A 20393-nucleotide genomic window follows, 5' to 3' on the forward strand; every position below is an offset into this window, starting at 1 on the left:
CCGACCGCGACAGAAGCGACCTCGGCTCGGGTGGCAGCCGCAGCGCGTCAGTCACACAAAAGGCAGTCGAGCTTCCCCCGCCGCGCGGACCGGCCCACGCCGCCGCCGCCAAGCGCTCCCCACCTTACCGGCTTTTCTTTCCCTCCAATTTTGATAGGGAAGCGGGGCCGGCGCGGGCGGCCGAGGGTCCGGGTGAGCCCGCGGGCGGACACGAGATGCCGCTGCTACACCGAAAGCCGTTTGTGAGACAGAAGCCGCCCGCGGACTTGCGGCCCGACGAGGAAGTTTTCTACTGTAAAGTCACCAACGAGATCTTCCGCCACTACGAGTAAGGGCCGGGCGCGGGGGGTGCGAGGGAGTGTGGGGACTCCCTCCCCAGCGTCCTTTTGTCTCTCTCCTTTTCCAAGCCCCGGGTTTCTGGCGGGGCGACTGTAAAGTGACGGGTGGCCGCGGGCCCGCGTTTCTCTGGCCCCCGAGTCCGACACGGTGACGGCGTGGGGCCCCCGGGAGGCCCGACCGACCGAGGCACGCGTGGGGAGAGCTGGCCAGGGCAGAGGAGGCTGGGGTCCCTGTCCGGCCGCGGTACAGCTTCTAGTCGCGGCAGCCGCCCGGCCGCTGAGCGGCGGAAACTCCCCGCCTCGCCCCTCCCCGCCGCGGCCACACGCGCGCTCCGGGGCCAGTTCCGGGATCCCCGCCCGGCGGCCGAGGGGATCCCCGCTCGGGTCAGCGGCATGGAGCCGCGGTCCCCCGGTCCGGGGAGGGAATCCCTGCCCCCGGGGGCAGGAAACGGCCGGGCTGGGCGTCGTTTCCTCGGTAGGGAGTGGAGCCTGACGTTGGAGCTGCCCAGGGTAGGGGCGGGGGTGGGGTGGGTGCGGAGTTGAGACTCCGGGGAGGGGGCTCCCCGGCAAGCCTGTGACGCTAGAGCCTCCGCCGGCCGCCTCTGGTCCGGTGCGGCTAGGCCTCGGAGTGTGCGAAGCGAGCCGTGCGCTCTGTCACCGCCTCTTCTCGGTGACTAACTCCCGGCCCCGGGGAACTCGGCGTCTCCGCCCCCGGGAGACCGGGTGAGGAAGAAGTCGGGACTGGGCGGGGGAAAAGGAGGGGGAGAGAGCAGGGCCCTGGGCGCCCCCTCGTTTTCGCTTTTGCGTAGCCCGGAGCGGGGCGGTGGGAGTTGGGGGAGGGGGCTAAGACAAGTTCAACTCCAACCCCAGCCAGCCTCCTCTTTATCCCCCTGCGCATGGGGCCGCCTGACATGTGCCACTCGCTTTTGTTTTGACAAGAATCCGGAGCTGCTGCCTGTGTAGTTTCAACCCCTCAATTTTTAGTCCCTTGCCTGGTTTATCCCAGGAGATCCCCTTGTCCCGTGACACCAAATAACGGGGCGTTTTGGAGCTCTGTGTTTAAACAGGATCTCCAAGTGAGAACCTGAATTGATCAATTCCTGAAACAGCCTGATCCTCCCTTTTTCTTATGCTTTATCCTCTCCACTAAGAAGTAGTCCCTTTGTGGCTTAGAAACCAAGTGTTACAGCAACCAAATAAATTGTGTGTATGAGGCACCTTTTCTGAGTGGGGGCTTGCTGGAGGGAGGGCGTTAAGCAAACTCTGCACCTGTCTGAGAAATGACTAGTGAAGTTAGAAAGGACAGTTCCTTTGAGCTTTTATTTTAAGCATGCCTTCTTTTTTCTTCGGCTCCACAGAAGGAGTTACACGTAAACATGTCATATCTAGAGAAGTTTTTCAGCAGACAGTACTTTTAAATAGGAGTGCACATCTTACTCTGCTCCTGTACAGACTTGTTTTGTTACTCAAATAGAGTTCAGTCTTGTAACTACTTAAGTGAATTTGGATTAAGTAACTTCACAAGGATGATGTCTTATTTTCAAAGAAGATTTAGGTTAAAATCCTTGGTAATTCTGAATTTTTTCAAGAAGTTGTATTTAAAAGTGCCAACAAGATAGGAAATGGGCTTAAATTTAAACTTTTCTTCTTTTATGTAAGCAGCCTTATCTTTTTGAGACACTCTTCTCACTTTAGAAGGGAGCGTAAATATGGCCCCTAGCCTCTTTGAATTTGAACACTTTTCAGATACTTAGGTTCTTGATGATAAAGGAAGAGATTTTTGGTATTCCAAACCTACCTTCCATTAATGTTAAGGAACTGTGTCCCCTGTAGTCTTATGACATTAAAATTAAAATGTTTTGTTTTCTCTTTGCTCTGTGCTGAAGCTTTTGGGTTTTTGGAAATTACAAGCAGTTTAAGGAGAGGTGATTGGTTTGGTAGCAAAGATATTTCATCATTTACCCTGACCAAAGCAGAACTACTGATGTTCTTAGCTATTAACGTTTATGACTTTGAATTGGCACAAAACTGGAAGACTGCCATTTAATTGTGTTAAAATTTGGATTACTTTCTCTAAGATGATTACAAAGAGATCTTTCTAAAAATGCATTCATGGTGGATGGTATATGGTGGTATGCAGATTATGGTAATCTGACCCTTGCCACAAGTCTGGAGAAACTATGAAGGAAACATCTGTTTTCACTAATTCGTTAAATCACAAATTGGTTTACGTGAATTTGTTTGAAGATTATCCTTTAAGTACATTATTTTGAATATTTTTCTTTTGTATTTGTCTGAAGACCACTATGCTCACCTATTTGCTCAGGTTTTTGATTTCTTGAATATAACTTTCTCTAATCATTCTCAAAGAGTTTTACTACACCTCCGCACCTTTTTCACTTCCCAGCATAATGCAAAGTAACTGTCTCTAACTCTGGTTAGTACAGGTTGCCAGTGACCTTTTAATTGCTAAATAGTGTTTTGTGTGTCTTACCTGGTATTATAGCCTGACACTTCCTCCTTTGTCCTTCTAGCAGCAACGGTCACCCTTCATTTTATCTAGTGCAACATCTGCAGTTATTGCACAGTAATGCAATGTATTTGTTGCATCACATTTTCTCTTTTCCTAGATCCTGAATTCTTTGAGGCGGGGCTATGACAAAGATGGTTACTTGGTGATTATACAGTTCAAACTCATTTATTTATTTATTTATTTATTTTTAAACTATATGCTCTTTAACTAATTGCTAGCTCTTGTTTGACCTGCTTTCCATAAATAAAGAAGACTCATTAAAAATAGCACATTAACTGTAGGTGAATGCATAAGCTAAAGTGCAAAAGAATGAAACTGGGCCACTGTCTTACACCATATACAAATATTAACTCCAAATGGATTAAAGACTTGAACATAAGACCTGAAACCTTAAAACTCCTAGAAGAAAACATAGATGGTAAGCTCCTTGACATACATCTTGGCAATGATTTTTTTTTTGAATTCGACACCAAAAGCAATAAAAGCAAAAATAAACTAGTGGGTGGGACTACATCAAACTAAAAAGTTTCTTCACAGCAAAGGAAACCATTAACAAAATGAAAAGGCAGCCTACGAAATGGAAGAAAATATTTGTAAATCTTATATCTGACAAGGGACTAATATTCAAAATATACAAAAAGCTCATATAACTCAATAACAAAAAAACCAAAACAACTTGATTTAAAAATGGACAGAAGATCTGAACAGATATTTTTCCAGAGAAGATATTCAGAGAGCCAACAGGTGCTCTACATCATTAATCATCAAGGAAAGGCAAATCAAAGCCATAATGAGATATCACTTCACACATGTTAGAATGGCTGTTATCAAAAAGACTAGAAATAACAAGTATTGGGGAGGATGTGGAGAAAAACAAACCCTCATGTGCTATTGATAAGAATAGAAATTGGGGCTTCCCTGGTGGCACAGTGGTGGAGAGTCCGCCTGCCAATGCAGAGGACACGGGTTCGTGCCCCGGTCCGGGAAGATCCCACATGCCGTGGAGCGGCTGGGCCCGTGAGCCATGGCCGCTGAGCCTGCGTGTCCGGAGCCTGTGCTCCACAATGGGAGAGGCCACAACAGTGAGAGGCCCGTGTACTGCAAAAAAAAAAAAAAAAGAATAGAAATTGGTGCAGCCATTATGGGAAATAGTATTGGGGTTCCTCAAAAAATTACAAATGGAACTGCCATATTGATCCAGCAATTCCATTTCTGGGTATTTATCCAAAGAAAATGAAATCACTAATTCGAAAAGATATGTGCACCCCCATGTTCTTTGCAGCATTATTTATAATAGCCAAGATATGGAAACAACCTAAGTGTCCATTGATGGATAAATGGGTGAAGAAGATGTACATATACACAATGGAATATTATTCAGTCTTAAAAAAGGATGAAATCTTGCCATTTACAGCAATACCTATGGACCTCAAGGGCATTATGCTAAGTGAAATGTTGGACAGAGAAAGGCAAATACTGTATGATCTCACTCATATATGGAATCTAGGGGAAAAAATATAAGAAAAATGAAGCTTGTACATAAAGAGAACAGAATAAAGTGCATAGTTTAATCTTGTAAAGGAGATAAAAATTTATTCTGTAATTTAGTTAGCAGACAACAATTTTGTTTAAAAATTTTTTTTTTTGTCTGTGGATTGTTCAAATAAGGAGCAGTCAAGTCTGAATACCAGAAATTCTAGATTTGTGGGCCAGGAAAATGATTCGTATTACCTAGTGACTTTAATCTCCTTAATAAAATGACTTCTTTTTTTAGGCATTTAGACTCTTGGAATTGGAATGTATTTCCCATCTGCGAGTGAATCACACTTTTCATATACAATGTAAGAGTCTCTTCCCCAACATCACTGACAGACCAGCTTATGTTTCAACCTGGCTGTCCAGGGAAAAGTGTTTGACTAATTCATAAAGCATCCTGTTTTCATTGTTCATCAGCTCCTCACTTGTTAATTCAGTCCTTTCAACTGTCCTCTTTTTACAGATGAGGAGGTTGGGATTGAGGAAGGAAGAGTAAGTCCAAGATCAGTTCAAAAACTACCTATCTAGCAATTGGTGACACTAGAGTTCTCACTCACATACCTAAGACTCTAGAGTTTGTGTTCATATTTACCATCACATAGTGCTTATTATAGAGAATTCTTCCTAATATTTGTTAAAGTTTGCATAAGCATGCACCAAAAACATAGGGGCATTGCTTGGAATTCGAGCTGGCTGCCTAGATCTTTGTGTAGGTACCATTATCTACAGTCTGCTCAGACATTTGACTTTTTTACTACACTCCCAAGTGATTAAATTCTAGATACTATATGTGAAAACCAGAATGCCATTAATTTATAGTAGGGAAAAATGCCCTTCACATAGACCAGTCCCCAAACTGATAATCAGCTATGTATGAAATCTAGTTATTATCAGAAGGCCCTTTTGTGAGAATAGGGTTTTCAAAGAGAGTAGGATAATCTTAATAGCTAGCATCTTCAAATTAGATGTTCAGCTCCTCTTTAGGAATAAGTCTGCCACATGGCCCAGGTATTTGGGTCTATGAGTCCTTTTTCTGTGGATGGTATAACAGAGATTCCTAAATACTTTTTTTTTTTTGCATTTTAACCTTTTATCTGCTTAGCAGGCTACCATGTTTCTTTTCTGCAGACGGAATATATCTATCAGTTATTTATAACACGCCACTCTAAAACTTAGTGGCTCAGACAGCCATCCATTTTGTTTGCCCACTATTCTTTGGGTTGCCATTGTGGTTTCTGCTCGTCTCTCTGTGCTCTCTCATTTAGGTGAAGTCAGATGAAATCAGGCTTGGCTGAGGCTAGATGGAGTAAGAGGTGGCCTCAGTCATATGTCAGGGACCTCAGCTGGGATGGCTTTTCTTTGTGTGTGTGTGTTTTCCAACTTTATTCGGGCATAATTGACAAATAGAATTGTAAGATATTTAAAGTGTACTATGTGATAATTTAATATACTGGGATGGCATTTCTCACCATGTGGTCTTTCATCCTCAGAAAGCTAACGTGGGCTTCTTCTTCCTGAGACCTTGGTCTCAGGGTTCCAGGAGGGTGAGAGTAGACATCTCTCAATGTCATTTCTGTATTTTGTTGGTCAAAGCCAATCTCAGGTCCAGCCCAGATTCAAGGGGTGGTGAAATATACTCTACCTCATGTGGGAGGAGTATGAAAGTCATTTCTAAGGAGGCTGCACACCTTCAACCCTCTTTGCAAATAGTCTACCACTATGCAGCTGATAAGATTTTATACTTGGGTCATCCAGATTGGATTTTGGATGTTCCCTGATAATCCTTCTACAGTTAATCCCTTTTCCTACCCTCCTTCCCAATGCCAAGCTTTGTCTTCAAAGATTCTCAGGTCTTATATGTATTCTTCAGACATTGTTGCTCTACCATACAGGTTATTCTTCTGTGTATTCTTCTAGGATCTCTGCGAATAGGGTACCTAAACAGTAAGAATTGATATGTTTATTGAATGCACATATAGTATGTTGGGCATACTTTATTATTTAATTTTCATATTAACTGTTTATGGAACACATTGTCCCCATTTTACAGGAGGGGAACCAGGTTCATTGAAGTTTGTATAAATTACCCAAGTCATATTGTACAAGTGACAAAGCTGAGATTCAGATACTTTCCTTTCTTCGTCCCATTCACATGTGTACTTTCTCTTTTTAGATACACATAAAAGTAAATGTGGACTACCAATGAGAATATATTTGCTTATTCTTGACACTGTACTCTGGAAAGTCTTTGGAGATGCTGAGATAATTTGTCCCCCTCTAGTGAGAAGTGAATGTATATCTATAACACAGTGGCATAAATCACATATGTGCTGAGGAGCCAGTGTAATGGAAACATAGAAAATGGAACTGATAACTGCTGGGGAATTGAGGAAGCCCTCAGATAGGAGATAACATCTGAGTTGGGTCCTGAAAGATGGAGCTATAATGTTTCACCTTTGTTGATTTCTACTTAAGTCTTCAGTGTCTAGATTTTAAAAATCTGTATTACTATTCCTCACCTAATGTCACCTGCAGATTTTAGGAGCCTGCCTTGTATGTCACTATCTAAGTTAGTCTGAGACAGCACTAAGTAAAGTACAAAGTAATAGTAAAGTGTTTTTTAAACTAAGCTTTATAATTGAACTTTCCCCCTCACCATTTATGAATAAATGTAATTTTCATCTAGCAATGTATAGTCTGCCATGCCCATGATCACCTAATCTCCTGCTCTTGTAACCCCTACAGTGAAAGAAATTGTTAGAACAACCCATGCTGTCTTTTAGCAATTTCTAGTTTTCTAAGCTTATAAAACACTTTCCTTCTCTTGCATACCATATGCTGTTTTAGTCAGGAATTGTGTAAGTTTTTAACCTATGGCTGCATTTCTCAGTTACTAATTATTTTGTAGACAGAGGAGTTTGCTTATGTCCTTTAGATCTTTTCTGCAGTATTGGGCTGTATCTTTCTTAACTTGTTTTACATCTAGTTAATACATTTTGGGCCATTAAGTAAATAGAGTATGCTTTGCATTTATCTTTTCTGAATTGTATTTGGTTTCTGTTTTTTTTGTTTTTTGTTGTTTTTTTTAATTATTATTTTTATTTATTTATTTTTGGCTGTGTTGGGTCTTCGTTGCTGCATGCAGGCTTTCTCTAGTTATGTGGAGTGGGGACCCCTCTTTGTCCCAGTGCACGGGCTTCTCATTGTGGTGGCTTCTCTTGTTGTGGAACACGGGCTCTAGGCCCCTGGGCTTCAGTAGTTGTGGCACATGGGCTCAGTTGTTGTGGCTCGCGGGCTCTAGAGCGCAGGCTCAGTAGTTGTGGCGCACAGGCCCAGTTGCTCCACGGCATGTGGGATCTTCCCGGACCAGGGCTCGAACCCGTGTCCCATGCGTTGGCAGGCGGATTCTCAACCACTGTGCCACCAGGGAAGCCCTGGTTTCTGGTTTTTATGTCACTTCATTCTTAATCTTACTCTCTTCGGTTTTTAGTTTTCCAAATACCCAGCAAGTTAACAGTATGTTGCCCTTTGTTCCTTAATTTGTTGACTTTATTTTAGAAGTGTATTCTTACCAGTACTTGACCTGGTAACTCAGAAGCAATTTTTCCTTAAGAAATAATGGCAAAGGGCAGAGGTCATCAAACTTTTTCTTAAAGGGCCAGGTAGTCAATATTTTAGGCTTTTCAGGCCATTTAGATATCTGTTGCACTGACCCAACTCTACAGATGTAGTGAGGAGGCAGTCATAGGCAATACCTAAAGATGTGGGTGTGGCTGTGTTCCAATAAAACTCGAAAAACAGGTGGAAGTCTGGATTTGACCTCCGGGCCAGTAGTACACCCAACTGTAGTAAAGAGGATTGTTGAAGGAATGTAGCAATAAATCGGAGACATAATAACCCGTATTAGTCTAAACTGATGTAAAATAGTACTGTGTTTTGTTGTTGTTGTTGTTGTTTTCGTGGTTCGCGGGCCTCTCACTGTTGTAGCCTCTCCCATTGCGGAGCACAGGCTCCGGAGGCGCAGGCTCAGTGGCCATGGCTCATGGGCCCAGCCGCTCCACGGCATATGGGATCTTCCCGGACCGGGGCACGAACCCATGTCCCCTGCATTGGCAGGCGGACTCTGAACCACTGCACCACCAGGGAAGCCCAGTACTTTGTGTTTTATAAAGTTTTACTCACAATAATAAAAATGTGCTGCTTGTAAAGTTTTTGTTATTTATATTCTTACAATATTGAAATTGAAGAGGCACTGTAACCTATCCCCTAGAGTTCAGCATTATTAACAAAATCCTGCACATTTGAATGTGTATGATGAATGGGTGAAGTGAAGGTATATAATGTTAGAGATGGTGCCATGATGAATAGGGAGTGATGAATAGGGAGAAGTAGCCTTGGGCTTTATTTCCCTTGCTTTAAAATGGCCACTGTGAAAGAAAATTCCAATAAAAATTAATTTTAAAAAATGGCCGCTGTGGTAGTGTGTCCTGACTCCCTCCTCCTGAGGGTGGATCTTTGTGCACAGCAGGACTATAATGTAAGACCTTTGTAGGGTAGAGAGACACAAAGGAAACAAACAGAACAAACACTTTGCAGGAGGCTGTGGGAACCTGGATGAAGAAGGGTAGCTGTACTGTCGCTGGTTACTGTCTATCCACATGTTTAGTGGAGGTTTGTGGCACTTGTGCCATTCTTCTCCTTGGTATTTTGAATAATGGTAACAAATCTAAATAGTGTTTATTGCAGCTCAGTCTAAAGTCTGTCCCCCTGCCATGGCACCAAATACCCCAGGCTATCAAATACCCACCTGCTATGGCTAGAGCTGTGCTGTCCAATGCAGGAGCCATTGGTTATTAAGAACTTGAAAGGTGACTAATCAGAATTAAGATGCGCAGTAAATGTAAAATACATACTGGATTTTGAAGACTTGGTACCAAAAAAAAAAAAAAGTAAACTATTTCAATATTGATTACATATTGAACTATTTTGGAATATATTGGGTTAAATAAAATATATTAATTTCATTAGTATGTCTTTAAAAATTTTTAAATGTGGCCACTAGAAAATTTTAAATTATTTGTGTAGCTAGCTTTCTACTTTTGATAGCACTAGCTTAGAGACTAGTTAATGTATAACATATCTAGATTTGAAATATATTTTTCTTACAGTTGACAATGGATAAGGAGGGCTGACGGTAAAGTTATACACAGATTTTTGCCTGTGTGGAGATCAGCACCCCTATCCTCCCCTCCCCCCATAGTTCAAAGGTCACTTGTAGTACTAGATAAATAGTTTAGATTATTAGAATATCTCACACACGTTATATATGTGGCTTGGGAATCTGTGTTTGTTTCTAAAGGAAAAAGTTTAAAACTTTTATAAAGCTTTCTAAGTGAACTGCAGTTTTAGGCAGTAAAAATTAAATAAGACCTCTTTCAAGATCCATCCATTCATTCATTTTATTCTGCCCTGTTGATAACCCTCTATTGGGTATGTCTGTTGCCTCTCACCTAGCTATTTATCTGACATAGATTTTATTATAAGAATCAGATTATATTCATTTTTTTTCTCTCTGGCATTCTTTTCCTTCAACTCCACTTTTCCTTTTCATCCTAACTCTTCATGCCAGTTCCTCCCAAAGATGATCTAGCATTTCTTGATCTTTTGTGCCTGCCTCTCCTCCTTCCCTTCCCCTGAATTCCCAAAGGATATCTGCCTCTGTTTTGTAAAGATAATCACTTTTTACTTTGTATTTTAGTGATATACACCCATTATCTCCATTACTAAAGGGTACATACTTCAAAAGGATTTCCCTTGTACTGAATTAGTCATGTAAGTTGGCATATGTATATTATCTCTTTAGATCTCATTTATGTTAAGGTATGATTAGTTTCTCTTTACTTCCATAGATTTCATTTTTTTTTTGTTCTCGTAGAATCTACAGACAAATATGCAAATGAACTATCTTAATGGAATTACTCCAAATCTTCTTTGGAGATCAGACTGCTACAGGGGTGACCTGTACAGATATACTAACAAGGAAATAAACATATAACAGTTTTAATAATTTTTAGAATGATGAGATGGAAAGGGGTATTTCAGGAAGGAGAAAAAGTTAGAGAATAGTGAATTATGTTGGTTACATATAACTGTTGAAAAGTAGGTTGAAATATAGGGGCGGGCAAAATATTTAACCATATCTTAACCACTTAGAGGCAACTACTGTTAATCTTTTTGCATATGTCTAACCTCTTCTGTTTAAAAAATATTTTTATTATAAAAACAATATGAATACATGCTCATTATAAAAATTCAAACAATATGGAAATATTTAGAATAACAGATTTTCCTCTTCCTTCCTTCCCAGTCCCTCCCTTTCTCCATAGGGAACATCTGTTTATGGTATTTGTATAAATACAAACATTTGCACATTTTTGCTATTATTGTAATTAATGCATATGGAATTATGTCATTCAGTGATTTTGAGTTTTTTTCTCTTTAATATACCTTAGAAATCTTTCCATATAGTAGATCTCTCGCATTTTTTAAATGACTGAATAGAGTTTTTGAAAAGAAATTAGTGCTTGTAGTAAGAAATCCCAACAGTGCAGAAAAGCACTGGGTAGAATTTTCCCTAAGTCCCATCCACATTCTGTAGCTGTTAACTTGATTTTTGTATAACATTCCAGGAATATTTTATGCTTCCTTAAGTTATCTTTCTCTACTTTCCTTCCTTTCTTCCTTCTTTCCTTCCTTCTACCCTTTCTTTTTCTTCCTTTCTCTTTCTAAATTTTAACACAGGTGGGACCATATTATATATATTGTTTGGATAAGCTTTTACTTTGAAAAAATATAGGAGGGAAGCAGACTGGAAAGTTGTTTTCCCTGTTTACATTATTTAAGAACTCTCCTTCTGTTTCATGACTGATTTTTTATTATTTGAAGTACTATAATTTATTTAACTTTTCTCTTATTGTTTGATGCTTAGATTTCCGAGTTTTTCACTATTATGTTAAAGCCTTTCAAATTCATAGTTAAGTGCTTGAATTCACAATGTTTTGACTGCTTTGGAACAAAAAGCTTAAAAATTAGAAGGAAAAAAGAAAGGTTGAGTTTATTTTGTTTCACTTCAGTTTCAAAACTGATAGAAATCAAAGTCCAGTTTTGGCTGAATGTACCTGTAAATTGCAAAATATAAATGTCTAGTTTAAATATACTTTTTCTTATATTTGTAATATTAATGTGTAAGTTGACCAGTTACTAAACTTTTGTTTGAGTTCTATGAGTCTATGTAAAATTTTGCAATAAAGGAACAATCCTTTATCAGCTTTTAATGTAAAATTTGTGAAATGATAGGTAATGGATATTTGTTTTTGTTTTTTAATCAGTGACTTTTTTGAACGAACCATTCTGTGCAACAGTCTGGTGTGGAGTTGTGCTGTGACGGGTAGACCTGGACTGACCTATCAGGAAGCACTTGAGTCAGAAAAAAAAGCAAGACAGAATCTTCAGAGTTTTCCAGAACCACTAATTATTCCAGTTTTATACTTGACCAACCTTACCCATCGTTCACGCTTACATGAAATTTGTGATGATATTTTTGCATATGTCAAGGATCGATATTTTGTTGAAGAAACTGTGGAAGTCATTAGGAACAATGGTGCAAGGTAAAGTACTTTTAATTTTTTCTTTTGTTATACATATATTCACATTGATCAAATTCAAAGTACACACAGGGATGAACTGAGGAAAAGCTTACCTTTTACTATTTTCCACCTACCATGTTACCCTCCCCCAAGATAGCCCTTGTGTTAACAGTTTCTTATGTATTTTTCCAAAGCTAACTTTTATATAGACCACCAAAAACATGTATGTACGCGCGCGCGCACACACACACACACACACACACAATCTCCTGCTCCTTTCAACGTGAAAGGTAACATACTGTAGTTTATACCTTTTTTCACTCAAAATATATTGAAGATTAGTCCATTACTTTATAAACCACCTTCCTTCTCTTTTTTATTTACTGTATGTTCTATTATATCGAAGTTTCACCTCTATTTAAGAGTAAAAAATCTTAAAAGATAACTACTGTGTTCTCATTACATTACCTATTAGTTTAAATATGCCTGTATTTCTTGCTGGGTTTTAGTAGTTCTTTGACAAGATGAAGAGTGAATTTTATATACTCTACTAAGTTCTCTTCTCCTTTACCCAGGTCTTCAAGGAAAAAGTGAGTTTTTCATATTGCAAAGTTAAATTGAGTTTATCTGTGGCACTAAATTAAAAAGTATCATTGCTTTCCTGAAATCTTAAGCATTTATGATTGGCTAGCCACTGATATTTATTACAGTAAACCTTATTTGCATTAAACCTTTTTATAGCCTCCTGACTTTTGAGGCAGTGACTATTTTGGGATGCTTTTCCCCCTTTGTTAACCTGAATGAAAATTTTTTTCCTTTTTCTTTTTTAAATATTTATTTATTTGGATGCATTGGGTCTTAGTTGCAGCATGTGGGATCTTTCATTGTGGCGCATGGGCTCTTCTTTGGGGCGCTCGCGCTCAGTAGTTGTGGCACACAGGCTTAGTTGCCCCACAGCATGTGGGATCTTAGTTCCCAGACCAGGGATCAAACCCACGTCCCCTGCATTGGAAGGCTGATTCTTAACCACTAGACCACCAAGGAAGTCCCTCTTTTTGAATTTTAAACTTTAGCAGTCAAAACTTACTATATATGTTCTTAATTATATGTCAATAATTATGTTCTCTATTATCTTATTTTGGAGAATCATCATGAGTTTTTATGTAATTTCAGAATAATGTCTTCAATATAATCCATTTTAGTTATTAAATGCTACTCTGCATGAATCTTAAAAATCCAGGAGGTATTTATATTAAGATCTGAATTTGCTTGGATTTGATTTTTGTGAAGAATTGAAAAAGTTCTTTTTTTAATTGTAGAAGCAACAAATGGTAAAAATTGAAGGATTTTTCATTTGTCTCATGACTTTTCAGAAAACAAATTTTTATTTTCAAGAGGAAAGATTGATATGTCACCAGTAATCCCACCAAGAACATATCAATCTGTATCACCAAAAGGAATAATAGGGCCTGTTTGGGTACCAGGACAATTTTTTTTTTCTCCTTATAGTCATTGTTTTATTTGACTTATGCCAAAAGTGTTTTCTAACTTAAAAATCATTGGGATATGTTAACCTTTAACATTAGGTTAATATTGCTTACATCTAGAAATATAGTTGTTCAGTGTTTTTTGTATAGCTTTTTTTGGTTGTACCTTAAAAATGGGCTTCAGATAGTTGTAGCTTTAATGACAGTAGTAAACTAGGGTACACTGTAGAAATGGGAAATCTGAGAGTCACAATTTTATTGATTATTCATTAGAAACATACTTCTTGGGACTTCCCTGGTGGCACAGAGGTTAAGAACCCTCCTTCCAACGCAGGGGACACAGGTTCGAGCCCTGGTCTGGGAAGATCCAACATGCCGCGGAGCAACTAATCCCGTGTGCCACAACTACTGAGCCTGCACTCTAGAGCTGGTGAGCCACAACTACTGAAGCCCATGAGCTTAGAGCCTGTGCTCCTCAATAAGGGAAGCCACTGCAGTGAGAAGCCCATGCACCGCAACGAAGAATAGCCCCTGCTCACTGCAACTAGAGAAAACCTGCGTGCAGCAATGAAGACCCAACGCAACCAAAAACAAAATTAATTAATTAATTAATTTTTTTAAAAAAAGAATCCTATAGTGGATTCAATGTGAACCTCAAAAAGAAAAAAAGAAAACACACTTCTTCTGGCTTATGAAGCTTTTAAATTGTAAAGTATAAGAAATTGGTACTTTTCTGAAAAATTTTTAAGGCTTAATTTTCATGATACATACTGGCCATTCTTAATCTTTGTGCGGGAAAGGAGAAATCTTGGATGATTCATTGACTTTTTTGCCTTCAGCAGCTGGGTAGATGGTAAGATGAAGAGGCCTCAGGAAGTAATACTGTCAGAGTCTAGCCTTCTTTGCTCTCATCTCAGACCCAGATATTTCTGATTGCTCTGATTTTGCCTTTCACGGACATGTTGCTTAGGTGATTCATGAGTGTCACTTAGAGGCTAGACACTAGTTACTGGGGATATAGCAGGGATTAAGTAAGATGTCCTTAAAGAGTTCAGTGAAGGGAGAGACAAACATGTCAACTTGCCGGGTATTAAAATAAACGTATGAATGAGGTAATTCAGGAGCATCCAGGTCCAGAGTGCCATAGAGGCTAGGTCTGGGTTCCCTACACTCACACTAACACTGGTTATTTTAGTCTTTTCATCTTTGCCAAATCTGATGATATCTCAGTATTTATTTGCTTTTCAGGTCCTTTGCTCATTTTTCTTTTGGCTTTTTTGTCATCAGTAGAGTTATGAAAGGTCTTTGTTAAATACTAGGCATATTAAACTCTTTGTCACTTTGTTGCAAATATTTTTGTTTCATTTTTTGCTTTTTCTGAAATGTGCAGTAAATGTAAAAAGGACTTAAAAATATGTATAAAGAATAATGATAGAATTAAGGAATAATGAATAAAACTTCAATAAATCCACATTCAACACTTGGTTTTAATAGAATACCTTTATCTTTGATGTTTGTTTATAATTTGAGAAAAGTTTTTTAGTTTTATGGGAAGCAGAATTGTGTGATAGTGAAGGGTTTAGGCTTTGGAGTCAGACTGACCTTGTTGGACAGTGACATCCTTTCAAGTTATTGTGAGACTAAAATGAGAGTGTGTGGGGGGGGGGTGTGCACATTTTTGAATTGCTATATAAGTAGAATATGGTGGCATTTTACTAGGGGAATAATGCTCCTGTTGGCCCAACAGGGTTATATGGAAGTTAGTATTTTTCCTCTATTATTGGCTAGGTTTTCTATTATTTTATGTTATAATTAAGCTTCAAGCCTGACTTGAGATTTCTGCAACTTTTGATACTAGTTCCTGCATACACCTTTATCCTTTCACCTTTTTAACTTAAATTTCAGTTAAAATAACTTAAATATATAAATTTGACTAGATTTCCTTTGGTTGGAATTGTACCTCTCCCATCTACGTACTACTTGTGTAACTTTTGGGGAAGTTATTTAACATCACTTATCTCTTCTTTGTGTATGTAGTAGAATTATTGTGAAGATTGACTGAGGTGCTGTATGTGATGTTCCATGCACACAGCAAGTATTCAATAAATGACAAGTAAAAGGAGTCCATCATTTTCCATTTTGATTTTTTTGGTTCTCTGTCATGCTTGTAAACTCTTATTCTATTACACTGATACAAGGAGAGGACTTGGCATGATGTTTTTCATTTGGAAAGTGTTCTAGACCCCAAGGAACATGTGTCCCTTCTGGCTTCACATCTACTTGTGTAACTTTGGGATTGAGTTCAGTTTTGAGGTGATGATGCTAGTGATAAAGGTTCTGGCATACTCAGGGGGTCAACTAGGGCAAATCCAGCTTCAGTGATGAGAGGAGCTCCAGGTTCAGTTTCCTCAGTATCCCTGTTGACTTTTATCTGCAGGCTCCTGTGCCCTTTGTATCTGACTGTGGCTTGAGGCTTATCCTTACAGGGCTATTTAGAGAATTCAGTGGATTTCTCCCAGTGGCTGAGAAATAGCAGGCACTTACTATCTTCACGGCACCCATAGGATCCACAGTAGGAGATGTCTGTGCTCCTACTCCCACTTCCTACTCTTTGAAAGTTAGAATGTGACGTTAGAAGAATTTGCTTCCACAGGACATACATCTCCCTCTGCTTTTTAAGTTAAATGTGCTTTATTGAGATATGATTCACACACTGTAAAATTCGCCCATTTAAAGTATACAATTCAGTGGGTTTTAGTTATGTGATGATTTCCACTAATTCCAGAATATTTTCATCACCCCAATAACTCCTGTACCAGTTAGCAGGCCCTCCCCACTGCACTCTCCCCTCAGCCCCTGGCAACCGCTAATCTGTTTTCTGTCTCTCTGGATTTGCCTATTCTGGACATTTCATATATGTGAAATCATAAAGTATGTACCTTTCTGTGTTTGGTTTCTTTCACTTAACTATAATGTTTTCAAGGTTCATCTGAGTTGTAGCATGTATCAGTATTTTATTTCTTTTTATTGATAAATTCTACTGTATGGATCTATCACATTTTGTTTATCCATTTGTCAGTTAATAGATATTTGAGCTTCCACTTTTGGACATTTATAAATAATGCTGTTACAAATAATTTCTGTACAAGTTTTTGTGTGAACATATGTTTACAGTTCTCTTGGGTATATACCTAGAAGTAGAATTGCTAAGTCATTTGGTAACTCTATGTTTAGCATTTGAGGAATCGCCAAACTTTTACAAAGCAGTTGCATCATTTTACATTCCTACTAGCAATGTATGAGAGTTCCAGTTTGTCCACATCCTCACCAAGCCATATGTATGGACAATTTATTATTGTCCGTCTTTTTTTTTTTTTTTTTTTTTTTTTTTTTTTTGCGGTACATGGGCCTCAAACTGTTGCAGCCTCTCCCGTTGCGGAGCACAGGCTCCTGACGCGCAGGCTCAGCGGCCGTGGCTCACGGGCCTAGCCGCTCCGCAGCATGTGGGATCTTCCCGGACCGGGGCACGAACCCGTGTCCCCTGCATCGGCAAGCGGACTCTCAACCACTGCGCCACCAGGGAAGCCCCCTGTCCGTCTTTTTTATTTTGCCATCCTAGTGGGTGTGAAGTGGTATATCATTGTAGTTTTGATTTGCATTTCCCTAGTGACTAATAAAGTTGAGAATCATTTTATGTACTTATTGATCATTTGTGTATATTCTTTGGAGAAATGTCTTCTCTGGTTCTTTGCCCATCTTTAAATTGGGTTATTTATCTTTTTATTACCGAGTTGTAAGAGTTCTTTGTGATTTGGGGTATAAGTCCCTTTGCAGATATTTGCTCCCATTCTGTGAGTTGTCTTTTCACATTCTTTATGGTACCATTTGCAGCACCATTTCCCTTTGCTTTTAACTTTTGTGCTACTTGTCAATAACATCTACCTTTTGTTTCTATCTATGTTGGCAGAACTTACCAGTGGTCCTAAAGACTTCTTCATCCATTAGAATTACTGGATTAGATTTACTGGAAAGAATATGCTATGTTACAGAGAAGTGGATGGGCCCATTCTTAGGCTGAATTATTTCAGTATGGGTACTCTGGATCTTCTCACTTCAGTATTCTTATTGTCTCATCTACCTTTAGATATCCCTCCGTCTTTTCTTTTTGCACCTTACAAGTATAGATTAGGTGCTTCCCTCCCCACCAAGACTTTCTGTTTTGAAATTGGCAATCTGCAGACAGATTCTTCCAGAAGATCCTTTGTCATTGTTATGGCAGATGAAGTGAAGAGAACAGCAGACTACCTGACTGAACCACACCAGTTTAGTTCTTTACATGCCCCATCCTGATTACCACCAGCTTGCCTGCCAATCATGCTGCCATTTGTTTTCTGCTGCTTCCTTGGAGCCTATGGGGAAAGTGAGAGGATGGCTGGTCTTGTGAAGAAAACACTAAACTGGTAGTCAGGTCTGTTAATTCTTAAATAACTACCAGATGCTTTGTATATACATTATATCAGCAGATATGAGACAAGGACTTATGGTTTCTTTTTTTTTTTTTTTGTGGTACGCGGGCCTCTTACTGTTGTGGCCTCTCCCATTGCAGAGCACAGGCTCCGGACGTGCAGGCGCAGCGGCAATGGCTCACGGGCCTAGCCGCTCCGCGGCATGTGGGATCTTCCCGGACTGGGGCACGAACCCGCGTCCCCTGTATCGGCAGGCAGACTCTCAACCACTGCGCCACCAGGGAAGCCCAAGGACTTATGGTTTCTATTTACAGATGAGGAAACAGATCCAAAGAAGTTGTGTTTTTTTTGATAGTTTTTTACCATGTATTTAATGGTACCTGCTATTTATTGATACTTGCACTGTTCCAGACACTGGAGATACAGCAGTGAACAAAGCAAAGTCATGGAGTGTCCATTCTAATCTTAAAAGTAGTAAATTGTAGGATTTAAATTCAGATAGGGCTGACTTACAAAATCATTTCTTTCTCAGTATCACTGTGTCCTTGGTTTTGGATTATGCCATTTGTGATTAGCTGTATGGTTCTGTGCAAGTAATTTAAACTCTTAAGTGTTAGTCTTTCTTCATGTGTTAAATGGATCCCCCCCGCCTTACAGGGTTGCCTCACAGGACGACATAATGAATGTGAATTTTTAAAAGCTGTATTATATAATATTGCCTTTTTAAAAAATATTTATTTATTTGGTTGTGCTGGGTCTTAGTTGCTGCAGGCAGGCTCCTTAGTTGCGGCATGCAAACTCCGAGTTTCAGCATGGGTGTGGGATCCAGTTCCCTGACCAGGGATCGAACCCGGGTCCCCTGCATTGGGAGCATGGAGTCCCATCCACTGCACCACCAGGGAAGTCCCAATATTGCCTTTTGATGTAGGTGTCTTGTTAGTATTTGGATCTGTTTATTGGTGGTCATGCAGTTTTGTTTTGTTTTTGTTTGTTTGTTGGGATCACCAGTAGTGATGTGAGGCTACAGGAGCTGCCTGGGACACTGTAACTTGGAATCAAATTTCTCTGTTGCAACTCTGAGCGGAAACCCCATAGTTAACAATATCAGTGTCTTAGAAAGACATAGTTGTTTGTTTTTGAAGACAATCATCCCTCATTTGTATGTGATCTTCTAAAAATGCTACACAAGCAGATTTCAAGACATCCAAGTTTCAAGTAACTTTATCTTTTTTTTTTTTTTTTTGACAAGCCTGATAACCATTGTTTAATAAAGGATCGGGAGGATGGTGAGCTAGAACTCAAATAATTGCGTGATAATGATAAACTCGTCTTCTCTCCCCAGCCCTAGAACTGGTGAATTGAATCAGGAAAAAGGAGGTAGAAATCACGCAACAAAAAACATTTTGGACTGTTGAGTCATCATTCAGTGTAAAGAAAAGACTAGAGTTTGAAAGAATTTTTTAAAAATGAGTCAGAATATAATTGTGTATTTGGTAATTTTTTTTTAAAGTAGGCTTTGGGCAACTTGTTTTCAGACATTTTATAAGCACAGTCAAGATGTTCTGGGAGCTGAAAGATTCATAGGAAATGTGAAGCAGCAGGTAAGAAGGTACTTCTAAAAGTATTGGATTGGCCAAAAAGTTCATTCGGGTTTTCCTGTAAGAAGTTACGAACTTTTTGGCCAACCCAACAGATATACTGATAGAAGCAAGAAGTGGCACCTTATAGCAAAGGAGGAGATAGAGTAAACATTAACTACAAAGTATACTGGCCTGGCTCAGTATATAATTTGGTAATGTTAGAAAACATTGCAGAATAAAAATATGCTAGCATTTATTGAACTTTTCTTGTATGCCAGGCAGTGTGCTAGATGCTTTCATTTTAATTCTCATGATATTGATGGGTGACCCAGAATTTTTGAAAAGGTTATTTGTTTGTTGATATTTACCTGTAAGAGTTGAAAACTTATGTCCACACAAAACCTGCACACGAATGTTTATAGCAGCTTTATTAATAATTGCCAAAAGTTGGAAGCACCAAGATATCCTTTCGTAGATGAATGAATAAAGAAACAGCAGTACATCCAGACAATGGAATATTATTCAGTGCTAAAAAGAAGTGAGCCTTCAAGCATGAAGAGACGTGGACGAATCTTAAATGCATATTACTAAGTGAAAAAAGCCAATCTGAAAAGGATATGTATGGTATGATTCCTACTATATGGCTTTCTAGAAAAGGCAAAACTATGGAGACAATGAAAAGATGGGTGATTGCCAGAGGTTGAATGGGGTAGAGGGGAGATGAATAGGTTGAGCACAGAGGATGTTTAAAGCAGTAAAAATACCCGGTGGTACTATGATGGATACATTTGTCCAAACCCATAGAAT

The 20393-nt window shown here is 39.4% G+C and overlaps 1 protein-coding gene across 1 annotated transcript in view; it reads left to right on the plus strand.

Annotated features, from left to right (window-relative positions):
• The first annotated feature begins 200 nt into the window (after positions 1-200).
• The window catches only part of BAZ1A (bromodomain adjacent to zinc finger domain 1A), a 99035-nt gene continuing 78842 nt past the window's right edge, over positions 201-20393 (plus strand). The window contains exons 1-2 of the mRNA XM_059056544.2: positions 201-328; positions 11796-12074. Coding sequence (XP_058912527.1) covers positions 216-328; positions 11796-12074 — 392 coding nt within the window. The 5' untranslated portion in view covers positions 201-215. The remainder of the gene's footprint in view (positions 329-11795; positions 12075-20393) is intronic.

The sequence above is a fragment of the Kogia breviceps genome, chromosome 3 (genome assembly GCF_026419965.1).
Source record: "Kogia breviceps isolate mKogBre1 chromosome 3, mKogBre1 haplotype 1, whole genome shotgun sequence".
NCBI lineage: Eukaryota > Metazoa > Chordata > Mammalia > Artiodactyla > Physeteridae > Kogia > Kogia breviceps.